Source organism: Magallana gigas, chromosome 4, assembly GCF_963853765.1.
Source record: "Magallana gigas chromosome 4, xbMagGiga1.1, whole genome shotgun sequence".
NCBI lineage: Eukaryota > Metazoa > Mollusca > Bivalvia > Ostreida > Ostreidae > Magallana > Magallana gigas.
The window spans coordinates 20355281-20375615 of record NC_088856.1 but is presented as its reverse complement, the minus strand read 5'-3'; the positions used below and the strand labels follow the sequence as shown (position 1 = coordinate 20375615).

At 33.0% G+C, this 20335-nt stretch overlaps 1 protein-coding gene across 2 annotated transcripts; it reads left to right on the top strand.

Annotated features, from left to right (window-relative positions):
* Positions 1–2212: 2212 nt before the first annotated feature.
* LOC105347701 (uncharacterized) lies at positions 2213–10888 on the top strand. Of its 2 annotated transcripts, XM_066081612.1 has the most exons (3): positions 2213–2302; positions 2754–2909; positions 9198–10888. In XM_066081612.1, exons 2-3 carry the CDS (start codon positions 2847–2849, stop codon positions 10089–10091), a joined length of 957 nt encoding a protein of 318 aa, XP_065937684.1. In that variant the 5' UTR covers positions 2213–2302; positions 2754–2846; the 3' UTR covers positions 10092–10888. The 2 variants fall into 2 exon arrangements, with proteins under 2 accessions (XP_065937684.1, XP_011455176.4); XM_011456874.4 differs by lacking the exon at positions 2213–2302 and having other exon boundaries at positions 2380–2909.
* The last annotated feature ends 9447 nt before the right edge of the window (positions 10889–20335 follow it).

Below are 20335 nucleotides of genomic sequence, written 5' to 3'. Positions count from 1 at the left end.
TATAGTATAGGAAAAAATTCTTAAATAAAATAAAATAATTCTTTTAAAATGATGGACATAAAGTTTATATCAACAAACTTCATTTAAAGTTATTAGAATTAGATAACAAAAAATATTTGACACATTTACATAGTGACCAACATAACATTTGAGACAAAGTCTTGATGTTACTCAACAAATTTTTAATTTGAGCATTAAAAAGAACACAACTGGATTTTTCTTTTAATGGAGCATAAAAAAGACATTATTGTAAATGCACTGGTGTTTTCAAATATACATGAATCATTGTCAGTTAATTTTATTTGGAGAAAAATGTGCACGTTACACCACTGATTATTATGTTTTACCACTGACTAAAAGTTACACCACTGACCTAGCGATAATAAATAAGAGATAAGCGTGTTAAATTTTGTAAAATAAACTAATATCTATTTTTGATTGCATTTAAAACATGATAAATTTGATCTTAAATAAAAGTTTTCGTGCCTCCTTCTTTTATAATCTGAAGATAGACACACTGTTACACCACTTATAATCAGTGTTACACCAATGACACAAAAATGGCATGTAGATGTTTTTTTTACATGAATTCACTCATTCTTTGATGTTATTTTTTTACTATTGGCATCCACACATTTTATCCACCTTGTACCGAGTTCGAACTTTCTTCGGCTCATCAATCTCACAAACAACATCTTCAATACTATACCAGCTCATATCAATCATACACTTTGGATAATAAAATTGAAATTTCTCCAATTTTCTCCAAAATCTATGCATACAATGCATATACACTTCCTCTTTGTCTATATATGTTTTTTGAAGCTCAGCTAGCATTTGTTACCTTTAAGTATTTGAAAGAATTAGTATAACATAATAGGGAATGTGAAATGTCAGTGGAATAATATATTATTGTACACTATAAGTCATTAAAAAATTTGATTTTTTAATAAAAATTTGATGTGGATAATTTCATTTCTTTATTAGAATAAATTTGTTTTTACTTTTATCTTTTAATCAAGTATTTAAATGGGTAAAACATAATTAGAGCATACAAAATGTCAATGGTGTTTCAAATAATGTCAATGGTGTAACAGGTCTCATTTTCCAGATTAAGAAAACACAATTGCAATTAAATAGTCAAGCTTTCCTTATTGTGACAGTGTCAGTGTATTGTGACTTGTAAAATTGATAAATAACAATTGTTCAAAATGCTCAAAATATAAATGAAATGGAAGAAAAAGTAAAATAATTAAATAATGTCATGTGGTGTAACAGTTTTTTCAGTGGTGTAACAACAATTTTTGGTTACACCACTGACCGTTATACCACTGATGTATCCATAGTAAATGTAGCAGTATGACCCAAGAGAACAGATACTACACGAAGCTACATAGCCTATGTTATAATGTGATAAACATTCATCATTTATGTGAAAAACTTTTTTGTTCATTCATAATAGAAAACCTTAAATAGCACGTTATCCCACTGACACAGTTTACATTGTATTTTTCGGAGCATACTAACATTTTCTGCCATATGTTCTATCACAATGATGTCATCACTGATACATTTATCTTTTTACTAGCAGGGAATGATGTCACTATGATCTGGGGGATTCCAACTGTAGTACAATATTATTTACTTGATGTATTTTAAGATATTTTTATATAATTTGCCTTGTAACACCAATGACAAAATTTGTTGTACAAGCATATATCTCATCAAATTCATTGTTTTTAAAAGAGAACTTGTTAAGGAGCATAGCAGAAATTAAAATATGAATGTTGTTTTGAAAATTAACGGCGATATTTGGAATAAAACATCAATATTATTGAAGATATTGTAGGTTAAAGACATTGGAAAAATTTAATGACAACATAAATTCACTGAAATCTCATTACAAATAATATTTTTTTTATACTTTAAGCAGTAAAACTGTCGATTTATTTGTTCAACAATATGGGTTTAAGTTTCTAAAATCCAATGGTACTGTATATATTCCCCAGAACATTATTTTCCCCCCTTTAAATTGACACTGACGCAAAAGGCTGCATATTTTGATAATGACCCAATTAAACTTGATTGTGGAAAAAAAATATTAAATTTTACTTCAGCAGTATTTACAAGGTAAGTCTGATTTCGCGAAGGCAAAATGGTGGTTAATCAAACGTAACCATTGTGACTGGGTTACCGCCTGATCAAAACCACCCCCTTCCCCTCACAGTCGCCTTTAAGGAGAAGGGGGAGTGATTTCAATTAGACTGAGTAAATAAAGAACTATACAACAGCTGGCGATCAAGTAAGTCAAGCGTGAATGCATTGTAACCTGGATAGTCAATGAAATTTCTTATAAAGCTGCAATATCTGTAAAAATCAAATTTTTTTGTTTGAAAAATCTGTAGTTTGTTCCAGTATTTTTTTCCAGTTAATAAAAATTCATTTTAAATGCCTTACATTGAGTAATGGGCCATCGATGTAAATTTCTCCCATCGTGTGCCCCTTTCTTTTTTTTTCCAATGGGAACATGCAACAGTAATGGCTAATCCTGTTATGTTATACCGTGCTTTCCTTTCGGAGTTAAAAAAAATATTAAAAATGTGAAGAAAAAAAAAAAACAACCTTATAACAACGAAATGACAACAAGGCATTTTTACTACTTTTCTGGATTTCTAAGTTGTGTCTCAATTATGATGTTGCTAACCACTAAACTGTACCTGGAAAACTGGAATCTATTTAAATTTCACAAACAGGATGTTCCAATCGAGTTTGTGTCCGAAGATAAATCAAAAGTGGATGAATATCTCCTTAAAAAGTTCATCATACCAAACTCGGGCATTGATTTTATGAACAGGACTGGACGTTTCAAAGTCCTCGACAACTTTATTCATTCACAAGAAAACCACAACGTAAGTACATGTAATATTGTGTTGCGCAATTCTGATTTCCACGTGTGTGTCAAATTTATGCAGTAACATTTTCTCAACATTTATAATTCTTCAACAAGAACTAGCATACCTAAAATTATAATACGAAGTTGTGGAACTACATTATTTAAGTTTCAGTATTTGATTTTTTTTTCATTGCAAACAAGACAATTGGGGATATTTACAAAATCAGTAAATTTTATTAATTGTCATGTATGCTACATATAAAATATTACAACGATAAAATAGTCATTGATTATCAAATTGCCAATTATAATCTAAAAAAAAACCATTCAATGTTATTTTCCGTTTTTTGTTTTTTTTTAAATGTACAGTTGTTAAAGGGGTGTGGCCAAGATCTGGTCAAACTTTATTTAGGTGTCTGTTATGTAAACATCTACAGGTCATGTTTTTGTGAACATGTTGAATGCTGAACAGAAAATCTGGTCAAAATTTAATTAGGCCTATGTGATGTAAACAAACCTCAGGTCATGTTTTTGTTAACATGTTGAATGTTGAACAGAAAATTGCAAGTTTGATCCAAAATAAATGTGACAAACGTTAGGAACGGCTTTTTATATACAAAACGAAGTAGTAGATGGAAATATCAGCTTGTGAACAAACATTTAGCGGTATATTGAACAAATGTAAGCAACAACATGGTCCAAGCCTTGTTTACTAACAAAGAATTGTAAACTCTGTATCTTGCTTAGAACTCTACGACTGACACTTAAATTTTGAGTGATCATTAGAAATGTATTACTTTTATAAAACAATTAGATTAAAAAATTAAAATTGGACAAAAATCGTGAACATGTCCCTTAAAATGTTATTGTTGACAAATCACACACGAATTTAGAGGCACGTGCATGTAGCAACGATTTGAATGTGGGGTGGGGACACATTCTCAAAAATCTTGACAACAAAAGAGTTGATCAGGCGAACTTGTTTGGTTAGAAAAGACTGCAAAGGCTCCCCCATTCAAAATCCAATGACTCAATAGATACTACCAGACATAAAAATGTAACAAATTCTTGTAACTGTGTTGTAAACTACTTTTTTTTAAATCGCAATATTCATTGTAACTATATAGCCTCCATAAGCAACAATATCTTACCACCCTTATACACAGAATGCATCACACATATAAAAAATGAATTTTTTTTTATCCAATATTAAAAAAAATAAAGCAAGTATCATATTTCAAATTTAACTTGTGATTAAACATGGGTTAAATTTTATAGCGCCGAATATTTACATTTTCCAATATTTTTGTTTGTGATAAGACTGCAAGTTGATTTTGTAATGTATTGTCCAATGCATGTACATTTCATAAATGACTATTGTAATATTTAATAGTATAGTTGCTGAAAATTATAATAATATATTTATAATTAATAAGAAATCATTCTTATCATTGAGGTGATCAAATATGGTCGAACGTCATCCCCTATCGTAAAGCCCTTCGGGCCTTTTTGAATTTGATAACCCCCGGCCGTTGATCACCTCACGATTCCTTATTCCTTAAATAAACTATTGACTTAGTGAAACAGTAGACCCTGGTCAAACATTACTAAAGACTGCATTATTTATGTGGGACTTTGCTTAGGAAACCTTAACAGCTAAGCTCGAAAATAATGGCCAAATAACCGGTGTGTGTGTTGGGGGGGGGTATACAACGTCACGGTCCGTAATCTGTAGAAATAACAGAGGCCAAGAAAGGAAGGCCTGCTTTTCGAGTTTAAGGGGCCTGACACAGAATGAGAGTGAAAGTTATTTCATTTTAATGATCCAACTTTTTCCAAGAACGTTCACCCGGTTAGATAGTTTTCTCATGTAAGTGTTTTGACATCGTACGATACAGACGGGTGATCGCCTCTTTTACTTATCATCTAAAATTCAAATTAATAACCGATATAATCAAGAACAGTGAAACCCAACAAATATGCAGTGAACGGTGCTACATCATTTGGTTCTGTTTGCAAATGAATTAAGGTCAGACGACACGTTCCTCGAGAATCTTTTTTGTATCTCCTCGTAATAAAGAGTTCCAATAAATATATTAATTTTATAATTATTTTAAAAATGATTAAAATTTAATTGGATGTGGTTATGTGTCTAGATGGCCGAGTGGTTAGAACCGGGGCCGCTCATTGCCAGAAGCTTAAAGGTTCTAGAGGCCCCGCCCCGGTCGAGAAGGAGTTCCGATATAGTGAATTTTGCTGTGCTGTATATGTATTTATTTTTATATCAGCAATTCAAGTGTATTTTCAAGGAGATTAATTATGGGATATTGCATACTCTAGTATTTTGCAGAAATGCCTGGTAAGGTACCCTAATTTTTGCAAGAAAGCTTGTCAGAGTAGTTGTAAACCATCAACAAATTCCTGGAAAAAGTTATATAAAATTGAGGAACGTGTCGTCTGACCTTAAGATACGTTTTAAATTCAGTTAAACTATAAAACAAGCGGGCCATGCTCGAACATGCTCCAGTGGTGTTACTCGTGGAATAAATAACCCTCTGATGTTGATACTAGTACATGAACTACTCCCCATATCCACTATTTATTTTGATCAAGTTTACTTAAACTAGTTAGAAATACAAGTATATGACAAAGCGTAGAATTGATAGAAAGTATATAAAAAAAAGTGCCTTGTGGTCTCCAGAAATGACAAGACATATCTAGAACCATTTTAACAAGACCTTGGACTTTCAGTAGGACGTAGCTATCTATTTCTTGCATCAAAACAAGTTAAAAATGACGATGTTTCAAGCGAAATACGCACAGATTGCATAGTCTTAGCTCAAAAGCCAGACAAATCTTGTTAATTTCAAAGGGCCATGGCTGAGCGGCAAGCAGTGAAATAGACAGGGCTACGTCACATTGCTGTTTGACACAACTACCCAAAGTCCAAGCTCTTGTTAAAATGGTTCTAAGATTGTCATGTACCGTATGCTTTTTATCTAGATAAAATTACATAATAAAATTAAATTTTCAACTAACTACTTATATAGTAACTGAGAGAATATTTGTCAGCTAGTTGACTTATCAATGAATTCAAAATCTAACTGGCAATACCAATCTCTGTTTTGTTCTGTAAACCCTGTATATTTATTAATAAGAAATACCATGGTATTCTCTTGACATCATCTGTCGCATCATGTAATGTTTTATCGATTGAGGAAATCTGTTCTAACACCATTGTAACAATATGGGCACACATGTACAGTGTAAGGCGGTATAGATGATTATCCTCTTACGGCAATGGGGAATATGGTTTTTTTTTCCAAATGTTATTAAAATCTTCGTCGTTTTAACACACAGAATACTGGGGCTTTGTCAGGCTCTTTTTACGCGTACGTTTTCTTCACAGCTTATGTGTGTCAGCTGGGGAAAAAAGACAATAGAAAAGACATGTCTTCCAACACGTGTCTGAGGAGGCGTAGACCACAATTATTTTGAGATGACAACATGTGTTACCGTCTTCTATTTTTATTTAAAGCGTAGCGAAAATAGATACTTGTCTAGCATACAGAAATAATGACTTCAAACTAATTTCAGCATTAGAACCATTTTAACAAGACCTTGGACTTTCAGGAGGACGTAGCTATCTATTTCTTGCATCAAAACAAGTTAAATATGACGCGGTTTCAAGCAAAATATGCACCGATTGCGTAGTCTTGGCTTAAAAGCCAGACAAATCTTGTTGATTTCAGAGAGCCATGGCTGAGTGGCCGACACTGAAATAGACAGGCCTACGTCACATTGGTGTTTAACACAACTACCCAAAGTCCAAGCTCTTGTTAAAATGGTTCTATTTCACCTTGAGTACCAAAATCACACAAGTGTTAGTACACAATTTTTTCTCTTTCTGGAAGAGCATAAACAAATATTTTTGACAAGTCCAAATCAATTTGAACTTCAGTTTATCTTTAATCCAATTAAAATACAATGCTTAACCAATGAATGTTCTTTAATTCTGGAGACAAAATATAGGAAAATGTTTCTAACTTTCCAACGAAAAACTTTGGAGACAATGTGATATTATTTAACAGGTCGATTTTTTCATATTACTTCGTATCAATCCAGGTGTAAAAGGAAAGGTGGAAAATTGCTTACATAGTATATTACTGAAATTGCAGAACATGTCTACATTAAGTTGTGATTTTTAGCGGAGAGCATATATTTATTGTAATGATATTAAATTAAGTATACTGCTAAATGTCCTGCATTTTCATATAAATTAGATACATACAGACATGTGCTAAATCAAATCTACGCAAATTTGTTTATAAAACATTACCACTAAATATTAAATACGCTTGTACCAATTTTAGGTGAGCGAAATACATTGTAGCTGGTGTTAGCAAATAGCTAAGGAACTGTTGTATATAAATATCGATATATTGATATATTCAATGTTAAGAGTTTACCGCCGTTTTGTTTTATTAAATATCATTATTTGTATATCTCGATAGAAATTCACAATCATGAATTAATACGTACATGTATAAACACCCGACCGACCAAATGCCTTCAAAAAGATTACATGTACCTTGTTTCGATATGTAAATATCATCGTTAATCTCATCTAAGAAGACTGACTTTCAGGCCCGTGGATATAAAATGTAAATCTTAAGTATTTTTTGAGTCAATAAAACCCCCCAGACCAATTCAGATAAATCAGCACACACAACAATCCGTATATGACACATTAAAACAAATAGAAGCATTCGATGAATTGTTAAACAGTGAATTGCAAACAATGAATTGCAAACAGAAGCAAACAATGAATATTGCCGGAAACCTTGGAAATGTATTTCTATAAAATTTTAATGAAGAAGAGTTTTCGTAAATTGAGATCAATTAGAAATAGGTCATCTGCTTAACATGTAATACTAAATAAAAGGCCACCTACAGTTGTTATACGTACACATGTACTAAAAAAAGATGCAGGCATTTACAACTGTTTTAAGGCGCCCCACTTTTGGAATAAACTTGTCCATAACTAAGCCGAAATAGAACAGTTACTGTAGCAGCAATTGTTAGTCAGATAAAACGTCATTTTTTTGTACTCGATTACAACAGCTATTGTCTATTGAGTGATTATGTTCGGGCACTAGCATCGGGGAATGGGGTTGTGGGGGGGGGGGGGGTCTGGACGCCTACCCCCCCCCCCCCCCACCCCCACACACACACACGAACACACACAAACACTTTTTGACGAATGAATTAAAACTTTTAAATTGATAAAAAGTAATTCAAACACAAATCATTTGACCGGATATTACGGGGATACTGTCCCTCCTTAAGCTTGAACAGTAAATGCCAACCAGCTACAAAAAATCCATTAAACACGTTAGTGTTAAATTGTTCAGTCAATAGAACAGTGGTATCCAATTCTTAAGAACTCTGTCGTTTGTCTGTCTTTAAAGTTATATCATGACTGAGTGTTAAGACCAATTCAATTTTATCGATATCGGATGGTCCCTAGGCAGTCTCCACTTCTCGGGCTTTTTCTACAATCGGAAAAACAACCTTGAATGTACTAGTACATACATTACATAGGCGTCAATTACACCCCTCACCCATCCTATTAAATTTAATAAAATTTGATATAGATACAGGGTAGTGTGTTATAGATTAGATTTGAGCTAAACTTCACGGAATTGTACGATATTTACCTGTACTGTCAAATTTACCTAAGGATAGACTGTATTTTGTATATATACTATTAACCGCCGGTGAGGTTGTTTAAAAAAAAAACGACGGAAAATTTATTACGACAAACGTAAAATAGTTTTCAAAAATGTACCAAATAATAAAATCTTAAGCCACATGTAAAACTTTTTACAAAAAAGATATATCTTTAAAGTAACAGTGTAATCGATTAATATAAATCCGGTATACACCAGCCCAAGTAATCGAGGAACGGAACTTAATCAATTTTATTTGGGTAAATTTCATTACGCACGCGCATTGTATTTTTGTGTGACTCAGTAAAAATCATTTTTATTCACTGATTATTCAAATATTGCTATCTCTGTAAAAATACGGATGTTACGAGGAATCGTTCCACACTTAACAAAAATGCTAAACGGCGAAAATATCGGACCAAGCAGTTTGAAAGAAAGTTTACAAAATGGAGAATATCCGATTGACAAGTCGGTCGATCTCCACATAATCTAATTTTATATGTACATGTACTACTAAAATGAGATTTTTTTAATTGAATAATTAATGTTTATTTTTTTTCAATCAAATTCAGATCTGGAATGCGTCAACGCTGTTATCCGAACTTAGCCACGTTAGAAAGAAACACAGGAAAAAGATACAAGGCTATGTTTCCAAAAACTTTACACTAATCACAGCTTATTGGGATCTTGGAACGTTTAGGAAAGGAGATGCAAAGACGTTTTCGAAAGAGCTGTATATGAACTGGGCGGTGGTTTTCAAGTATATGTTGAATCCACTGGTAGTGTATACGGATTCCGAAAAGTTTAGAGACTGGATTCGAAATATACGGAGCGATCTTTTGAGCTGTACAAAAATAATTTATATGAACAGGACAGATATCGAGGCGTTCCGAAGAGTACAGAAGATCAAAGAGATCTATGACCAGCCGGATTATCCCCGATATTATCCGAATACAGTGAATCCTCTATATCCCGCCTCGCAAAACGCCAAATTTACAGTAGTAGCTGACACATACCGCCAGAAACTGTTTGACACCACCTACTACGGATGGATTGATGTCGGATATTTCCGAGATGTAGTAAATGAATTTGACTATTATAAAATGGAGGTGCCTGGGGATTTTGACCCCTCTCGCATAGCGTTTAATCGCGTTAACAATCATGTAGCAACCAGTGATCTAGTGTCCGTGTTTAGAGACAATCTATTTTGGGTAGGAGGGGGGTTATTTTTTGGTCTCGGGGAAGTGGTAGACAGATTTGATAAATTTTACCAAAGAGCTATGGATTATTTTTTGAGCTTGAATGTGAGTAACTCTGACCAGCAAGTGCTTTATTCAATTTACACGGACAAGGGGCGGCAGATATTAGATCCGCCAATTGAGATTCAACCATACGTACCAAATACATCCAACAACAAGTGGTTTTATTTAGGGTTTTTGTGTCGAAAAGTGGTGACAATATACTGACAACAACATTTAACTGAGTATTTAAAACAATGTATTACAATTTTCTTATTTCAAAAAATCTTTTTTTGGTGCTAACAACATTGTTTTGGTAACCACATAGTGTTATACATAGCGGAGATTCATAAAAGGGAGATAATTCGTATTAAGACATGAAATCGTTTATCATTATCCTAATGAAACCTTATGTTGAAGGCAATTTTTTGCACATTGAAACTTTTGCTACGAATGCAAATAGAATAAACGCCAAAATTAATGTATCTACATGAAACACTGTAGTTTATAGAATTGTTTTAAAAAACTCGCCACCAGATTATGCAAATATTTGAACTAGTCTTCCTTTTTGAGACTGGGTTTCTTTTCTCAATGACATGATATGTATCTCGAAGTTACCTTCTGCTTGTCGCTTCCAGCAATGCTTTGCTGCAAACTTTCTGGCTTTTTCATTTCAGATAAGATTTCAGCGATACATGTACAATTTTCACTCCTGCACATTTGCTGATGCATTACATTAACATGTTTTAAACACCATATGCGTACTTGGATATTACAGCATGCGCTTTTCACAGTTAAGTTCACGTTAAAATAGCACTCGCATGCATTTCATTATACTGAGTTTGCGGTTTTAGATATAAATCATTCTTCGTATTGGTTTCCTTAATTGAAAATATGCAGAAAAAACCATGATTATTAGATAATATGATATAAAAATCAAGTGCAATTAGTTGTTTTTACATACATATCATGTTTTCTTTACATTATACAAAATCATGTATTTTGAATCTGCCTGTCATCATCATGATGAATAAAATCGTATTGATATTATGAATATACTGGTTTGTTCACGAATTGTTATTGTAATATCAGTTTGATATACATTTATCTATAACCGAGGCTTGCAATTCATGCCACGAACAAATTATCTTATGTTTTCCGTAATTAAGAGGAATCGATGGTCTAGGTCATTTGATGACTATTTTAACCTCCTTTTGTTTTATATAAAGAAGAAAACAAATCAATTTTCAAAGTTTATATCCTTGGATTATTTCCTTTCCAATTAATGAATTATATCCATAAAACTCGTTGATTATTTAGAAAATATAGGGTATAGTCTGTCCCAAGATATTTATGCAGTACGTTTGGACGATTTTTAATAAAAATACACATACCTCGTACAATTGAAATTGATGAAAGGGAATAATTTCATTTACACATTATCATTTTTCACTCGGAAAAGTTCACAAGAACGCAAACCGATTTCTTACGGAGTTTTATAATGGGGAATGTTTGCATCTTTTCTAAATTCGGAATTCACTCGGAATACCTCGCGCAATTTTTCAACGTTATCATCCGAGCTTACTGCAATACAAAATTCCCGTAGACATCACATTTTTAGCTGTGCATTGAAACCTGTTAAGCTAACGGGGGCGTTTTAACTACATGTAAGAAATCTGGGAAATTTTTCATACTTTTGAATAAACATTGTTTGAATCATGAGGTATAATTTATAGATATCGAGTAATTAGGCAAAATGTGAATCGAGGGTATCTTGGTATAGATCTGGTTGTTATTAGTTGACCAGTCTTCTTGGAATTATCTTTTTATGATATATACTTGTTCGCGATAATTGGTCACCGGTTTCAAGTTTTTCGGTATAGGTAACCGCAAAATAAAGTCGTTGCAAATAAAAACAGTTTACACCATGTCGAATATCTATTTTTTCTACCTGGATAAATTAAGATTATTTAAACCCCAATTGGAGAAAAACAACGTTCAAGCACAATATGAGGAGAAAATGTTTCATAAATCAAAAATTTCTGTGATTTGTTTTTCGCGGGGAAGGATATCAGATACGAAGTAGGCTAAATACTTCTTGTTGCTAACTTTTTGAAGGAGAACAATATTCGTACATGTGAACAAACTTGAACGTATTTTAATTATTTCGTTTTGGTCTTGGGGATGCAAAGACGGAATAATGACGAACAAGAGACAATCAATATCACCCCAACCCCCGATATTTAGGTTACGGAAATAAACTATCGCACGTTGCATTTGTTCAATCAAATTGACTCTGTTGTTTCAGTTCTCGTCGCACATCAATTCGATATCTCCCACTGACCCTTGTCGAAAAGGAATTGATTTTCCCTCTTGCATTGTTATTAAGTTGTGGACAGGGACAAAACGTCATCATGGTATGTATCCTGGGGTGTTTTACGCGGCTGTGGAGTGTAACTCAATGGACAACTTCTTTGTCCAGAGTTATACGAATGTTTATGTTAGGGGTAATTCAATATTTACTCTATGGAAGTCCAGTAAGAGTTTTCACATATCCTCTGATCAATGTTTTATCAGCGCATTAAGTAATGTTGATAGAACTCCTTCAGACACTTGGATGTCACGCTTCGCTTGATGCGTAGATGGGGCCCTTTTAAAGGGTGTGTGGATCATGCTGTGTACTATGGGGACGGGTGACATTTAAATTACAATTGACCGTCACGGTCATTGTTCGTTTCAAATATTAGAAAATCCACAGTTTTACAAGAAATAGAATGCATACAGTATAATCAATCCATGTGTTCTTCTTATAAAAAAATTCATTTTTATATTGTTTCAACAAATATTTGTAAAATATATAAACAATTTTATTCTAGGCAGGCTTTTGTTTTCTGGACCGGAGAACAATATTGCCCTATATGATATGAAACCATTCGATGATAAATATTAGCAGATGGATTTGTAATAGAAACCCCGGTTTTCCACGAACCGTGTTTGAGGGAGTGCAACTTTTTAAAATTCAATAGGTGTTACAAAAACTTTAATGGAATTAGTTCTACAATTTCATAACTCCATACTTCACAGTCATATAATGATAATGGCATTACAACTCTATCGAAAAGATCTAGCTGACCGACATGTAGATAGTCATTTTTTTAACGTTCTCGTGCTCTCTTAGAGAGTGATAATTTAGCTTTTTGCTTTCATCCTTTTTTACAAGAAGCACTTACAGTTTCGACCAACTGGAAGCTAATGCATGTGCATTTTTGATAAACGACATAGATAAACAACTCAACCAACGGAATAATTTTTTATTGTCAGCTCATTATTACGTGCAGCAGCTCTGATGATCCAGATATTATATCAAGCGTAACCTTACTCTTATCATACAAGTAATGTCACACAATGCACCGCGTTTCACACTGGCGCTGCGTTGTATAAAATGATACATCAAAATTTTTCTTACCAAAAAATCTAATTTGAAGTAGAGTTTTGATTAATATCGTTGAACACTTAACAAGATATTGATGTTTATAGTATGATATATACGTGACATCGCCGCGTCATGAATTCTTTTTGTCTTTTTTAAGGTTTGTATTTATGTATGAATCACATGCTTCAATATTTGAAAAAGACCCAAACAACACAATATTTTGAAACAGATATATCATAGACTTTTTCTAACTGTTTTAAAATATTAGGGAACGTAATCGTCCATTCGGATATCTACACAAATAGTTTTGTCTCTAGATCAAGGAATAAAAAGGCTGGACATGCGAATAGTAATACAAGGCAATCTTTGCTTCGATGGATAGAGATCACTAGAAAATGTACTGAAATTGACAAATCAACCTAAAATTGAAAGCAAGTGAACAGAGTACCCTTGATTTGGTTCCAATATCTAATAAAAGCATATGTAATGTTAATAAATAAATTAGATAAAAGATATACGCTCTGAGGGAAAGTTTTAAGACTAGATTCTAACGTCATGAGCTATATCATTAAGCTACGTTGATGACTTCTTGAAGAGACCTCGACAAACTGATCGCACATTAAATAATATCCAATATACTACCCCATCGATTACAAAAAGAGTAATTAGTTACTTTATTTTAAAAAAATGAAAATAAATGTAAAAATGAGCATCGTGGCCAGTTTTTATAGTGTACTAAATTCAACCAGCCAAAGAACTAGAAATAACGTCGCTAGCGTGCGGCGACTATCCTGTTTCACGCTCTGCAAAATATTCTATCTTCAGAATTATTTGTCACAATGCATTAAACAGTTAAAATTTTCAGATCTGAATTGAATTAGGTAGATATCTCAAAGCACAAGTTGTGTCACTTTACGCGGAATTTTAAAGATTTTATAGCATCTCTGACATTACTTTTGGATCAGCCATCGTGTATTGATTTAATTGATTTGAACATATCTATTGTGTAAATAAATCTAATTTACATAAATAGCTTTGGCAGTAGGCAGTGCCTATGTAAGCCTTCTACATGAGGAACAAGGCACACATAAATATATTACATGAATCTAATTCTATAATCCTTTGATTTATTGCTTATCTAATAAATGGATGCAAAATGGAATAATAATAGTTCTTATTTTGATTTATAGTAGATGGAAAATATGAACATTTGTATGAGAGAACTCTAATATCACTGGGAATGAATTTCATTATATTTTAGAATGTACACATTTTGTAAACGATAGAAAACTGTATTTGTTCAAAAAATACTATTAAAACCCTAATTTTATAACATTTATGAGCTAATGAATACTTATAATGTAGAAAAACTACAAAAAATTGTCAAGATTTATTAAGAAAATTCTCAAAGTTTGCTCTTCAAAAACCTGAACAACCTTCTGTTTTGAAAACTCGACTTTTTTTTATCTTTATTACTTCTATTGTACATGAGTTACTTGACTGTGTGTGTGTGTGTGTGTGTGTGTAAAGTATCTACTTACATTTACATGTATTTCGAAACTCAAATACCAGTCAACTGGTCTTGAGTAAATAAAGAATTGAAAAAAGGAGGAAAAAATCAAGTAATAAAACTATGGTAAATAGGTAAGTAGAAAAAGAATAAACAAGCAAACACCCATATACATACACAGCAGTTGATTTACATAATTATCGTTTAGTATTTGCAATATACGAGTATTTATCTAAAAAATCAAATAAGGCAATGTTTTCAACATATGAAATATCATTGTCTCAAGACCGCAAAAAGTCAAGAGTTATAGGTTTTTGTATGCCAAAATCTGATATGCAATGATGTAGCGTATTTCTTTCCTTAACATATTTAGGACATTAAAAGGAAAAAATTGAGTGCGTTTTCAATACGAAACCTACAATTTTTGCAAACAGTATTAAAAAAAGATTAAAGGTCAGCATTTAGACTGCTAGTACTACTCCTTAATTGACAATGGATAATATTTTTATGCGATTTCCATGATTAAAAATTTTTTTAGGGGTTTTATAATAAAATTTCTTAATGGCATTTGAAAAAGAAGATAGATATGGAAGGCTTCTAATATGAAAAAGTAAATCATTCCATAACTGAATGATATTCCATTATCGTATTATTAAATAATACGAGGCAGAATTCATCATGCAGCCATATGTATATTGGACTTTCGCCCTGATCCGTTTAATATCATCCTGTGTTTGTTAAAATATGCATCCTATTTTGATTGTTATTGGACTGAAATCAATATCAATAAATAATAGGGCGGCATGGTTGTAATTTTATGTCACATACGAGGAACAGACCCTTCGCTACCTTTTACAAAATATTTATCATCAATGTTATTAAAGGATAAATAGTTTCGGGAAGAATGCAGGACTTTAAGAGATCTATGAGATAGTTAGGTGCCAGTCCATACGTTATCTTGTAAAATAGCGTTAATTAATGTACTTTTCTTCTGACAGATAATTTTTCCCAATCAATTTCATGGTAAAGTTAATTTCTTGAACAATTAAACTGATAATCCAGTGATAATAGCTGATGTAATTTGAATTTCTCCTAATAGGGTTTCTTCCCTTTGATTACAATGGAATGCATCCCAGACAATATCTCCATGCATTCTTATAGTTTTTATTAGTGAATCACGAAGAAGGAGTTTTGAAGCATACGTAGAATATTTAACAGTTTGCATGCCTTTTCATAAGTACCTGGTATGTGTAGATCTAATTTCCGACTAGCATCAGACTGAAAATTTAGTCCTAAGTGTACATGATTATAAGATCATGGTTTTATTTCAAAATTATCTTCATCAAAGTTAATCAATGCATGAGTTGTACATGTATTTCTTCCTAGTAAAAACACTTGGAAAGCACAATAAGCAACCAAAGTATTAAGTCTTAACTGAATATTTAATGACTGAAACAAGGCTCTCTACTTCTTCAGAATAAACATCTAATTCTGTAGCATAGTACAAATTTTAATTAAGAAGAATGATTGAAATTTGTATAATATAATATATGTAGATAAATAAATATTTAAATTATATCTATCATAGGCGTCGGAACCTAATTGTTATTGTCCATTTTTTGCCAGTTAAAGTTTCTGCCATGATTCTACCATCGTACGCGTATGTCCACACTTAGTCGATGGGTTTGTCTTTCAGTAGTTTTCGTATTTACTATGGGATCCATACGTTTCTTGGTCAGGGATTCATTTGATATGAAGATTTTGTGGTTTTTTCGTGACATTTCTGTTCGATCTATTCTTTCAGATTGCTCTTTTTAGCGTAGACAAGAGGCCTATTTCTGTATGATGCGATCGATTTTACAACAATGATGTCCCTGGAATGAATATCCCCATTTTCGCTAGCCAAGGTGACGACACCCAGTATTTCTCTATTCACCCTTGGCAGATTTATCAGCTTTCAACAAATTAGAGAAAAGCCGTGGGTCGTCACCCGTGGCTAGCGAAAATGGGTTATCCCTGGGTTATACTATTCGGTGTGATCTCTTAACAGTAACAGTAACGTCTCAGTCTTGTTAATATTGATGGATTTCTTCTCGGGGCTTATATGAAGGATTAACTTGTTGACGATTTCTTTACTTTTATAGACTGCTCTTAGTCGCCAATCTGCCATTCTAACTCATCAGCGTATTGTTGAAGGGACTCTTAATTGTGTCTTTCTGATTTTTTGGACAGAATTAATGTACATGAAATTATATGTATATGGGAATGTGAAATGTGTATATTTCAATGGAAATGTATTTAAAGATAATTCTATCGTAGTAATGTATAAATGTATTTTATGACTTGATATTATACAATTATGTTATATTTATTTAATTTTATTATATTATAGTCTAAAAACCTACATTATTAAAGAAATCTGGTAAAAAAAAAGGTTGTCTTCATTATTGCCGGGAAATCCCGGTACACGTGGAGTGCATTAAAAAAAGATGAGAAAACCCCCAAAACGTGGACATTGAATCAAAGGCGTTGGTATAACAATTAAGAAGCCTGTAATGCTGTATAAAAGATTTTAGAGAAGTGACCCGAAACGGTTACGATTTTGCTGACAGCTGGAGAACTGACGGAATGTTATTCAAACTTAGAGTTATGTCCAGCTGATTGCCTGATAGAAAACACGATGAATGTAAGACAGACATAGTTATTAATGAACAGAGTTTAATTTGACGATGATGTTCACACTCTGTGAGTTTCATACGAAGAAAGGAAAGATGAATGGATGAATTATGCGATAAAGTTCATTTTAGGAAAATTCAACAGATATGGATGCTTTTATTGCCGATATCTATACTTATAAATTAAGACTTTTTGCAATAGTCTGTCCCATGATATTTATGCTGCATATTTGGACGATTTTAAGTAAAAATACACACCTGTGAAAGAAGTGCAATTTAGGTCGATCAAAGCCCGAAGGGAAAATTTCCAAGAAAGCTTCATTAACACATTATCATATATTACTCGAAAAAAAATCACAGGATCGAAAACAGATTTCTTACGGAAATTTATAATGGGGAATGTTTACATCTTTTCTTCAGTCGGAAGTCAATCGGAATACCTCGCGCAATTTTTCAACGATATCATCCGGGCTTACAGCAATACAAATTCCCGTAGACATCTTTTTTTTTTTGGCCTTGTCTTGAAACCTGATAAGCTAACGGCGGCGTTTCAAATAAAAAATCTTGGAATGTTCTCATACTTTTGAACTTACTTTTGAATATCGTTTGAACCCTGCGGTATTTATAAATATCGAGTAATTAAGCAAAATGTGAATCGAGGATATATTGGGACAGAGTATAAATGCCTGCACCAGAGTAACTGCTTATATACACTTGGTATTTCATCACGTGTAAGATGGTGTCCTTAAGCTATGAACGTATTTTATCGGATAAGTAATTATTAGGAAATTTTTGAAAAACCTACTTTCATTTTCCATAAACCAGCCAGAAATGGATCTGCCAAAGCGTGTCCACTTCTTTGCTCTCATGTCTAGCATCAAAATGTATACTTGCCATGAAATAATATTGAATGATTACGTAAAGAGTGAATACATTTATTATAGACTTGCATGTACTTAGAGTATTATACATGATACATGTAGAAGCAAAGTTTTGACAAATGTTAAAAAAATAAAATAAGGCAATTCCTTTCTTGAATGCACGAGTTTAGTTTTGATGGATAGACGCTTGCAAACCACGACCCCTGGTAAGAGAATTGGTCAGAAAATTCCAGAACGGGGTAACCAAGAACGAGGGTTGACTAAATACCGTAAATTCTTTATATTACGCGAGTACTTAATTCCGCGATCCCGCCGTTTTGTATCAAATCGCGAGAATATAAAATCGCGAATGCGGAACATTTATCCATATTTCTTGTAGTTAAATAAAATAATGGCGAGATTTTAAAATCCGCGAGAGGTGCTTCTCGCGATTCTACGCTGATATTAATTCCTCGCGTATAATTAGGAATTGTACTTTGGATCGGAAACCTACATTGTATGTTTAAAAAAATTAATAAATACAATGAATTAATTTGATGATATTTTATTTTTGATGGAAAGATATATGAAGATCGAGGTGCTCAGGAACGCGGGAAAACGTCATGGCGGAAAGTGTAGGACTTAGTCATTGAGCAGATACCGTACTACTTTGGTTTAGATAACGCAAATGGATAAAAATGCATACACTTAGCGTTTCTTTTCACACATTTTTATACCGTGACAGATTTAACAATGAACAGGTTATGATCCATCACGCCCGCCCTTTTACGTAACCGATATAAAGTCATTTGCGGAGACGGAAATGGCTGAGTAGTTACGATTGGTTGTGATCATTCTACATAATGTACAGCGTACGTCTATATTATATCATCGTCTAATTATAGAATCACATGGCAATTGGTTATAATCTCTAGCATTCCTTATACTTAGTTGAGCACGTGCTTGATAACTGTAAACAACTTACATCATGTGACAGACGAGCAACTACTTTGAGGAAAACACACAAACTTACTTTAAAAGTAACACAGGTGCTTTAATCTCTCAAATACTTTTTTTCAAAGTAAAATCACCAGCTGAGAAAAATGCAATTGGGTGAATATTGTCTAAAGTATGGGTCGGTATTTGTTCCAAAGAACATTGCCATGGTTGCTTGAAGACAGGAAGCCCCCCACCCCCCCCCCCCCCCCTTTCCACTCCACCGATTTAGATCACCAGAGCAGTTGACTTTCATTTTGATAGAAATTCTTTGAAGCATGCACCCACCATGTTTCTTTCCAGACATCTTGAAATTAAAGGAAAATAAAAGATTTATCCCCCCCCCCCACTACATTGCTGTCATGTTGTAAATTTTGTATTTACTGCTACCCGGTAAATTCAAAATTTACAACATGACAACTTTGTAAATTTTGTATTTACTGCTACCCGGTAAATTCAAAATTTACAACATGACAATGCATATAAAAAAGAGGATTTAAAAAAATACATGCATGTTTGGGATAGTTTTACACAATTAAAGCGTTTTTTTATTTCCATATATAATTTTTGGATATTTGAAATAGGACATGTTGTGTACATGAATTTAAAGGAAGTTCTATCAAAAGGAGAGTCAACTACCCCGGGGGTGGTGGGGGGTCCATAGTCCTGTGATTATAGCTTGCGCCACTCGACACTGCTACATGTACATTTACAAGTACTAGTATTGAATGCGATAATCATTGTTTCGTACAAGAGAACATATGTTACCATATTTTAGACTTATTGTAAGGTCTTTCGGTCGATTTAACTCTTTGACACATGCATTTGGGTTGGCATACACATAGACAAAGGACGCATCGACTTCATTTCTTTAATCAATAAATAACCTGTATTTATATGAAAATAAAAATGGATTCTCCATGTGCTATGATTGAATGTTTTCAACATTGCCGTGTGTGCGAAATATATAAAATTCAAAATCGCAAAAAATTCAGCTA